Raw genomic sequence first — 10,242 nt, forward strand, 5'->3', positions numbered from 1 at the left:
TGGCTCCAGGCTTCGGCTCTGCTCTCTGATGGGTCATCGTGGGCAGCTGTGGAGCCTCTGGCCTGGCTTCTGGGGCTCCCAAGTTACCCTGGAGCCCCTGTGCGACCTGGGGACTCCCCGACTGAACCCAGCGGTGGGCCCTGGGACCCTCTGAAGGCAGGGTGAGCGCCTGGCCAGAAGTGCTACACAGAAGGAGCACCAGGTCTTCACAGCGGAGGCCTTTGAGTAGGTGGCCCGGGTGGGTGGGTTCATCCATGGTTCCTGCTCTGAGGCCTGGAGGAGCCCTGACTTCTCCAGGCCTCCAGGGAAACGTGAATCCAGAGGAAGTTATCAACTCTGGAGAAAGGGGCAAAGCTGCAGGCTCACTTCAGAACCAGGGAGCCCGGGGCAGCCTTTTGCTTTTATGACACCACCTTTGTGTGGTAATAGAAAACGTGTGGAGACCACCGGCAAAAATAAAATCCTTTACTTTATTTGGCCCCCTCTTTGAGCTCCTCCCTCTTTGGTCTTGTCCCTTTTCCTAACCGCCCCCTCCAACACCAATCCCTTGCTGCGGTGGGTGTGGCTGTGTGTGGGTTCCAGGGAAGGTTGTCCAAGCTTGGAGCAACCTCAGACACACAGGATGTCCTCGGGGCATCCTTTGCATATTTATAAAGAAGGTGAGCACATTTCCACTTGGTATTCTATATCAGGGACCCTTGTGAACTTATTATCCAGGGAGGGATGAAAAAGAGAGAGATTGAGCGAGAATCTGATTTCCTTTCTGTTGACCCCTCCTAGTACATAGCTTTGAAATAGACAAACCTTGTCTATTTCTTGGACACCATTTAGTCAACTTTAATGGGTTCAATTTTCTATACAATTTCACCGAACATCTCACACAAATGAAATTCTACTTTCTATTTTAGAAAAGACATATTTGGTCCACAGAAATATATTCCCAAGGGGGATGAAAGAGCACATTGGCGAACAACCAAATTTTCTTTGCCCTCATGAAGGTGGATCTTAGAATTTATGCTTTATGATTATGGACAAGAAAATCAGTGGGCCAAACACAGATGACAAGCTATCATTCCTGCAGACAGGCCTCACTTGTCGTGTGCAGCCAACCATTGGGCCTTCCAGGAAACTTTCTGTTGGCTTAGAACATACACTGAACATCCCTCTTATGAGGGATCGTTTAATGTACGGTGTGATTCAGAGAGGACATTTAAAAACTCTCATGTGAGTGTTGCTCAGACAGGACAGCCAACAGCCTGCAAATCTGAGTTTTATTTTGTTTCACTCAAAGTTCCCAGAACGTTATAAATACTGTTTTGTCCCTGTGCTTTCATATTGTGCAGGCACTGAGATTTTGTCCTCCAGTATTTCTCCCAACTGCTCAAATACATAGTCAGCAGCAATAAAGGGCAACCTGCAATCTGTCCCCGAACCAACTCACCTGTAGTGGCTTTTCCATTATCATTCTGAGTCTGTTGCCAGGCCCTCACAGAGAGGAATATTCAGTGTTCCTGACAGCTGAGCCTTTTATTAAACCCTCTCCCGCGCCACACTTCAGGCTCGGAATCTGAGAAATGATCTCTCCCAATTCTTCCTTCCAAGTTTCTCATGGACTGCCCTTCCCACCCTCATCCCGTCTACACCCTTCAAACAGGCTACCCTTTCCTGGGCAGATTTCTGAAATTGCTTTGGTGGACAAACCTTCGATTTCCGAGGGCCTCAGGAAAGAAGTAGCAAAACACACCACAAAAGGAAATGCACACTTGTGATGTTGAGCACAGCTCCGTAATGGTGTTTTTCAAAGAGAGGAAAACAACTTGAAATATTAACTGGTGAGCATCAGAATTGTTCTTCAAAGAGCTGAGTGACACATAACGGAAAACATTGTAATGACCTGTTATTAAATTTAATACCCCCAAACAGATGGTGTTCCATTTTTTCCCCCCAAAAGCAGACTGATCACCTGATTGAAAAATTGTTTTTGAGCCCTTACCCCAAACCCAGTTGTTTAACTTTGGTTATATCCACATGTGATCTGGTTTGTTTTCCTTACTTTGGAAATCTGACCATGACATCATTTCTACTTTTTTTCTAGTTGATACTTAAGGGCCCAAAACTACCCACCTTATTTATGTGAAGAATTACTGTTACACTGAGTCCCAAATTGTCGGGACATGAAGGATCTGCTAAGTTAAAGCAGTGTCTCTACATCCCTTGGTGAAAAGGATAGATTCTTGTGGGCACTTATGTAGATTTCCCTGAAAAAGTCTCCACAGCTATCATTCTAACCCCACCTTCCAGTGCATTTCTGAGGGTCCCTGACTTGCCTTCTGCTCCTGTTGACTGTTTTTGAGGCGACACCCTTAAAGGGTCAGAGGGGCAGACCCCAGAGGTTCAGGCTCAGCTCTAAAACCCATGATCCTAGTGAGGGTGGTGGGATTTTTTTTTTTCTTTAATAAAAACCAGACATTTAAGAAATCATTTTAAATCCTTATGGAAGCCGCATGATGCAGAAATAAATCCATCTTACTTTGACTTTGAAAATATTTTTATTTGAATAGTAAATAGTTATACAGTTGAAACAGTTCTATTGAAGCTTTCTATAAATAGCTAACAATTAAGAAAATAATGTATGTAGAAAAGAGATTGCATTTAAAAGTAAGAGCTGTCGGTTGTACGAGGGCTCCAGGGGCCCTCCAAGCAGAATAAAATGGTAGGTTGTCTGTAATTCACTCAGGTATAAAAGTTAAAACTTTTAACAGATCCCTTTAGAAAAAGGCTCTCTTCTAAAATGCACAGTGAAATGTCAAGAGTGGCAAGGGATGGGGGAGGAAGCGTACCAAAAAAAAAAAGATCTGCAATCAAATAATATCATAATCTTCATAATTAATATAAATAAATAAAGAATAAATAACAATTACTCATAAATCAACATATACATTTAAAGAAAACTCATATAGTCCTACCTCAACAAAGATGATCAAAGATCAAACCAAAGAGTCTTACGTGAAGTATTGAGGCAGTTTCTACAGCATTTTCTGAAAATTCCCTTCCCTCCCCCCAAAACCAATCCCAAACAGACAACAGTTCAAGGCATTTGTGGCTATACTAAAGAAAACTCTTTTTTAAGCAATTTGATTTGTTCACATACAAAAAGGTAAAGCCAGACTCCAGCAGTTCACAAGCCATAATAAAGCTAATCGTGTGGGAAGTTCAATTTACAGCCTGTGAAATATAAAGGCATTTATTCCTCAAGATTCACCCAAAACAACCCGTACGCTACATACATAGAGAGCAGAGATTGGTAGGCGAGAGCAAACCGCATTTCTAGACCATGAACACAGCGAATACTAGCAAGAAAAACAGCTCTCCGCTCCAAGGGGGAAGCTTCCAACCACGAGACAAACGCGTACAGCTTTTCTCTCTTGTACAGAAAGAGATTGGCTCCTGTTGCGCCAAGGAGGGAAAGGGGACACAACGCAAAAGGGGGTGGGGGGGTCCAAAAGGAGTCACAACGAGAGGATCGGGGTTACCGTCACGCCACACCGAGAGAAGCGGAGACAACACTTTCACCGGGGGCGGGCGCCCCCGGCGCGGACGCGGGTTCAGGGCGCGCAGGGCGCGCTCTCCTCGTGGGTCTCCAAGAGAAGGCACAGTTCGGGGCGGGGGCCGGGGTGGAGGGCGCGCTCTAGCAGGCCGGACGCACGGGCACCTGCAGGAGGATCACCTGTCTGTTCTCGGACGGGTGGCACTTGTTGATGTGCCGCGTGAGACCAGGCGAGCTGTAGAAGGTGGCTGGGCAGTACTTGCAGGGGAACACCTGGGCGGCGTGCAGCAGGCGCAGGTGGCGCTCCTGGGCGCCCTTGCTGGGGAACGTCTCCCCGCACACCGGGCACAGGTGGCACTCGGCGGACGCGCTCAGGCCCAGCACGCCGGCCGCCTCGCCGTCGCCGGCCGCCTCCTGGGGCGCCTTCTCATCGGGCCCAGGGTACAAGGCCAGTAGGTCCTCAGCCGGAGGCGCGGGCGGCGCGCCCTTGGCCTGCAGCGCCTGGTGGTGCGCCAGCAGGTGCTTGCGCAGATAGGCCTGGCGGCGGAACTTCTTGGCGCAGTGGTGGCACTCGTAGAGCCCGTCCTCGGAGCCCGACTCGGACACGCCGCCGGGGCTCGGCGTGTCGCGGTCGCTGCCGCCGCCTGTCGCCTCCCGCGCCTCAGCCCTGGCAGCGGTTTCAGGCTCGGACGCGCGGGCGGCGGCGGGCGCAGGCCGCGGTTTGTGCCAGCGGCGGTGCGAGGCTAGGTTGGCGGGGCAGCTGAAGACCTTGGCGCACTCGGGGCAGCGGTACTCCACGCGCACAATGCGCGAGCACTTGTGCTGCGCCAGCGCGAACGGGTCGGCGTACTCCTCCTTGCAGAGCTGGCAGATGAACTCGCCCAGCGGCCGCGCCGCGCCCCCCGCCCGGCCCCGCGGCGCCTCCACCGGGCCCTCCTTGATCTTGAGCCCCAGCACAGGCGACGTGGTCACCTCGTCCTCGAAGTGCAGCTTGCGGATGGCTTTGGGCTTCTTGGCGCCCGGGGCCTTGGCTACCTTGGCGGGCGGCTCGGCGGCGGCGGCGGGGGGCGCGGGCCGCTTGCCCGGGGGCCGCAGGGAGGCGGCGGGGGGCAGCGGGGGGCCGGGCCCTGGGCCGCGGGCCGCCTCGGCGCCCGCGGAGAACGCCGTGCCCATCTTGAGCTCCGCGGGCGCGAAGAGCAGCGGGTCGCCGCCGCAGGTGCCGCCGCCGCCGCCGGTGCCGTTCGCGCCGCCGCCGCCGCCGCCGCCTCCGAGCAGAGCGGCGGGCGTGGGGAAGGACTCGGCCGAGACCGGCGACCCGAGGTTGAAGCTGCGCTCGAAGTACTTGTGCTTCTCGTGCTCGCGGCTCACGGGCCGCGTGGGGCTGTAGAGCGGCGCCGGGTGCGCGGCCTCCGGGTTGCCGAAGTGCGCGGCCCGCGGGCCCGGCGGAGGAGGCGGCGGGCCCGGCGCGCAGGCGAGCGCGGCAGCGAGCGCCGCATGGGCGCGCTCGGCGGGCGGCGGCAGCGGTCCCGGCCCGGGGCTCGGCGCCGGGGGCGAGGCGCGGGCGCCCCCGCAGCCAGGCGAGAGCAGCAGCGCGCGGTCGCCGTCCTCGCCGCCGCGGACCCGGTAGGACACGGGCGTGGACTTCTTGCTGCGCTTCACCAGGAAGCCGCGGGGCATGTTGGCGCGGCGCGAGGGCAAGGCACTGGCTCGGTCCCACCTCCGCGCTCGGCCCCAGCGGCCCTCAGTGCCCCCGGCCCATGGCCCGGCCGCGGCAGCTGCGGGACTCGCGTGGCGCCGGCGGCGGCTCGGCCCGGCTCTGCGCCCTGCACGCGCGTCCCTGTCCCCGGGCCCGGGAGCCGCTCCCTTTTAACTGGGGGAGGGGGCCATTGTTCTCGCCTCCCGCTTCCCCCGGAGCCAATCAGCGCGCCCGCAGCTCCTCCGCCTGGTCGGGTGGGAGGGCGACGGGGCGGCAAAAAGGGGGCCGGGACTCGGGGGTCGCCCGGTAGGTGCGGCAGATGTACCTGAGGGCGCGGGGCCCCCGCGCGCGCCCCGCTGCCGCCCCGCCCGGCGCCGCCGCCCCGCCCGGCCCAGGCACACGCCCGGCCCCGCCTCCCTTCACGGTCTGCTGCTCCTCTATGGGGAGGCGCACGTGCCTGGGCTTTGTGTCTCTCCTCCGGGGGGCGCGGAGCCGCCAAATGGGCCCGTCCATCAGCACGACAATGCACGCCCCCCTCCCGCGCGGGGATTACCCGCGGGTCGCGAGCAAAATAGCAACAAAGGAGAAGAATGGTCCCAAATATGTCAGGAGGGTTCAATCCGCGAGCCCGAGCGGAGGGGGAAGTTGTGCGCGCTGATTGGGTAGGGGCGGCGGTGGGCAGCAGCAGGCGCGGGGGAGATCTGAGTGCGGCTGCTGGGGCGGGAGAGGGGTCGGGGGAGGCGCAGGGACTCCGCCTGGTGTTTGGGAAATAATCAAAAATCGAAAATAGCGGCAAAGCCCGGGCGCCGAGAGCCTCGGCCGGGTGGGCCACGGGACCCAGGACCCAAGCGAAAATGGGACCCTGGGGTTCCAAACTTGGGTAGAGGATCTGGCCTTCTGGCTGCAGCCGGGGGCGATGTTTGCGTTCGCGGCCTTCGTGCGCCCGCGTGCGTCTGGAAGATTTTATCTCGAGTTTTAGAAACAGTTGGCACCGCACTTCTTTAATCGCTAGCAGACGCAGCCCAGGGGCGGGGCGCGGGGGGCGGGGGGCAAGTTAGGCTGGGTTCCAAAAGAAACATGAATTTCTGAACTTTCTTTTTTCTTTTCTTTTCTTTCTTTCTTTCTTTCTTTTTTTTAAGTTCTCCGAGGCTCAAGGATTGGCATCCTTAGAGGAGCCCGGCCCAGGCCACTCAGCCTCCGCGAGGCGCTGGGCTGGGCTGATCGGAAGGAGTTGGCCAAAGGCCGAAACGCGCGGTCGGCCGCGTGCGCCCGGCTGAAGTTGGTTTCCGCTCTCCTTGCGCCGCCTCATGCATTTTCATTCGGAGCGGGCATTTTGTCTGCCGGCTGACATCAGATGCTAAATCAAGGGCTCCAATCAAGGCGCAGCGGAATAAAGGGGCCGCCTGTCTGGGCGCGAGGGCCCCCCCGGAGCCGTGCCCCCTTCACCTTTGTGAAGGAAATTAACCTCCGGCTATTGAGCGCCGGTCGCGGCCAATCTGGACGCAAAAGAGACGCGTGCTGCCGGCCGGGGGGAGGTGGGGGCAATCTGTCCTCAGAGGCAGGCTGCGGCCTCGGAGAGGACAAGCTGCCTCCCCCCTTGCCACCAGGAAGAGACAACAGCGAAGATCCACACACTCACAACCCCCTACCCACCACCCCGGCAGCCCCGTTTGGACCCAGATCGGGCCCTTTGCCTTCATCCTCTTCCCAGCCCAGCCCCAAGGAAACACAAAAGGCAGAATCTCCGGGGGACCGGGGCAGAACCCCAAGAGTGCATAGTGGGCCTGATCACCCATCACTAGGGAACAAATCAAAGCTGCAGAAAATGTCATTATGTTGTGAGGAAAATGTCACTTTATTGAGAGAGAAGGAAATGGACATTTTTTCTGGAAAGCTCTGTGCTCCTATATAGATGGTGCTGAGTTTTGCTTATGCTTAATGCCACTGAAGGTATTTAATTGTTTTTGGATTTTCCCTCTAAAAATACCCTGGCGGGGAAATTAAGCAGACTCTTTTTTTTTTTTTTTTTTTTAGAATCCACATGAGTAATAAGTTGTAATGGAGACAATTGTTAGGCTTAGTTAATCAAAGGGTTAATCAAGTTGGTTAATCAAAAGGAAAGATGTTTGATGATTTTATGTTTGTGATCTTTTTTTTAACTCAGACCTAAAAGAGAAGAATACATATAATGGAATATATCTTGAAAGCTCTCACCCTCCTTTTAAAAAATGCTAACTGCGGTGAATGCTAGTCCTCAAAAAAGTTAGAAATTCTAAAATGAGTTTATCTAAAATTCATAAATATGTTTCAATCTAAAAGTAACTGATGTTGTTTCCTTTGCTCTTTTGAGCGCTGATTAATACTGCCGATGAAATTAGAAGTAAGAGAGGGATTCCGGGACAGCTTTGGCCAATTTTATTTTCTAATCACGAATCCCATCTGGATTGTGGAATAATAGGGCGGGGGCTCGGCCTGCCGTCCTCAACTGACTGCGGGGTATTTGGTCTTGCATGTGTAACACTGCTTTCATTCAACAGATAACAGCGAGTTAGTCACCTTGTGAATCCTTTAAAAATAACAACACCCATAATTGTAAAGAGTGCGGGGGGGGGGGGGGGCAAAAAAACCAAACCAAAGCAAAATCCTTCCTGAATGCTGCGAATTCAAACGGGTTCTGTATTAAGCCCAGAGAATCTATTGAACACTATTGAGATACTGAGATTCAGTGGATCTTTTGCTTAGTTTGTGGTTTTTAGTCTTGTCAGGGAAAGTGAAATCTGTTTTCAGACGAGTACGGTCAAAATAAATAGAAACTTGAAAGATGCTAGTATTAGAAACTAATTCCATGTCTCAGGACTGGGGAAGAATTAGACTGAGGGCGCACGCACACACCAGCAACCTCCACGTAGGTACAGCCTTGCACCTGCTCGTAAGTTTCCGTTGTCTTCTGAGTGATCTCATTTCTCAAAATCTGCGCGCCTGCAGTCCCCCATCCCTATGGGGACTTCGGGTCAAAACATTTGTCTTCTTCTGGGAAGGGCAAAGCGCCATCACGCTGTGCCCCGGCGGCCGGCCTTTACGCAGAGATTCCGAGTGGGCGCCGCGTGGAGTTGGGTCGGGGAAACACTGAGCATGCTTTGCCTCCCTCCAGAGGAGCTTCACCGGAGTCGGCGAGCATGGGGATCCAAGGCAGGTCCCCGAAGTGTCCTTCCCAGGCCTCGGGAGACTCCTCCCCTTCCTGTGGGGTCGGTCCTGGCAGCGCTTTGGAAACATTCGGCAGTCTCATTGCTTCTGGTCCTTGCAGACCCCGCTGCGGGTTCTTCCTTTGACGGCCGAAGGCGCTCAAAAAAAAAAAATTTTTTTTTTTTTTTTTTTGGTGCTGGTGTCTCAGGTAGCCGTCGGGGAGCGCGCCGGGGTTCACTGCGAACCCCAGCTCAAGAGTCTAGCCCCGGGGAGTTTCTTGAAAGCGCGAAGTTTGGATATAGGCGCCAAAGCGGGGGATTTCGGCCTAGGAATTGCCTGGTGGGGTGTCGAGTTGTCCAGGCGGCCGCTGAGCTCCCGAGAGGCGGAGACTGGAGGGTCCGCAATCCTACCGCACAGCGCGTTTAGAGACACTGGGAGGGGCGAGAGGGGGTTGACAGCGCTCCCCCGCCAACACCCCTAGCCCCACTCTGCTGGGGACCCCTCTCCGGGACTCACAGAAGCCCCACCCCAGGCCCTCCCTGCCTACCAGCCTCGACCCGGCCTGAACCGCGCGTTACCGCCGCCGAACCCGCCGTCAGGTCCCGGAGGGGCCCGCGCCCCAGTGCGCGGGGCGAGCGCGGGGCCCGAGCCGGGGAGAGGCTTTGTGTTTGCAGGAATGAGGGGTTGTTGTGTCAGTCCCAGGGGCACGCGAGAGACACGCGCAGCCCGCCCGCCCGCCGCCCCGCCCGGCCCGGTCCGGCCTCCAGGCACCTTCCCGGCCCCCGCCCGCGGGCCGTTGCCTTTGTTCGGCACATTAGCATAAAGCTGCCATGGATCTCTCGTTTAAATAATTCCACACAAAAGAAGAGTGCATGAAAGAGAGCGAACAAGGGAGAATCCGCGAGGCTGCGCCTTCCGCAGGGCGCGGGGAGGGACCGCGCTCAAGTATTTCCCTCCCCTCGAGTTTCGAGTGCCCCTGGCAATCTGCTGCGCACCCATTATTCGGCCGGGGGCCGACGGGGTGGTTGGCCGCCTCTTTTATCCCAGTGTGCCGTCGGGGCCACCGCACGCTCCGTGAAGTGCCCTCGGGGCTGTTTGTTTTTGCCTCGGGTGGGACCCTGTGGGAGGGGAGGGGGGCCAGAGGCTCCCGGGCCCCGCGACGGGAAGGGTGGTATTGGCAAAGCCAGAAAATGTGGAAAAGCCGTAAGCAGAGAATTATGCCAGTTAAAGCTGGAACGGCACTGAGCGGACCGGGATGACATTGAACGTGGGGGCGCACGAGGGAACTGCTTGCACCTGTGAAGCGGCGGCCCCACTGCCCGCGCGCCGCCGTCTCAGAAAAGGCAGCGACAGCACCCCCAGCAAAAACTGACCGGAAAGGCCACGGGACTCCGATCCTACTCCTCGTCGCCTGGCCCAGGGGGGACCAAGAGGTGACCAGGCCCCTGCGGGCCAGAAGGGGCGCACACTTCGCCTTGGCCTCAGCTCCCCCTTTCTTGTGGCTGCTTTGGGGTTTGGGTGTAAGTGTTCAGTCCCCGCGCCCACTATCCCTTTCCTACCCCCCTCTCGCTCCCTGCGACTCCTATCTCTGGCCTCCCTCCTCCTCTGTCCCACTCCCGTCCCTCCTGTGCCCCCTTTCCTCCTTCTTCTACTCCCCTTGCCTCTTTCCCCATGCCTCCCTCCTGTCTCTCACATCCTGACTCTCGCCCCCACACTCCAGGTCCCACTCTCTGTCTCGCCACCCCCTCAACTCTCTCTCCCTTAGACTCTCTCCTTTTTTCTCTCTGGTTCTCTGCCTGCAGCTCCCCCCCCCCCC

General features: G+C 56.3%; 1 protein-coding gene across 1 annotated transcript; it reads right to left on the bottom strand.

Moving 5' to 3' along the window:
• Positions 1–3,688: 3,688 nt before the first annotated feature.
• On the bottom strand, positions 3,689–5,224 carry INSM1 (INSM transcriptional repressor 1). The gene has a single exon (XM_035005646.1). The coding sequence runs from the start codon at positions 5,222–5,224 to the stop codon at positions 3,689–3,691; it is 1,536 nt and encodes a 511-aa protein (XP_034861537.1).
• Positions 5,225–10,242: the final 5,018 nt, after the last annotated feature.

Source organism: Mirounga leonina, unplaced genomic scaffold (genome assembly GCF_011800145.1).
Source record: "Mirounga leonina isolate KUSES-001 unplaced genomic scaffold, KU_Mleo_1.0 Mir_150, whole genome shotgun sequence".
Classification (NCBI taxonomy): domain Eukaryota; kingdom Metazoa; phylum Chordata; class Mammalia; order Carnivora; family Phocidae; genus Mirounga; species Mirounga leonina.

What these genes read in the sequence shown, in the direction of transcription:
- INSM1 (XM_035005646.1), bottom strand. Translation starts at nt 5,224, where the DNA reads ATGCCCCGCGGCTTCCTGGTGAAGCGCAGCAAGAAGTCCACGCCCGTG.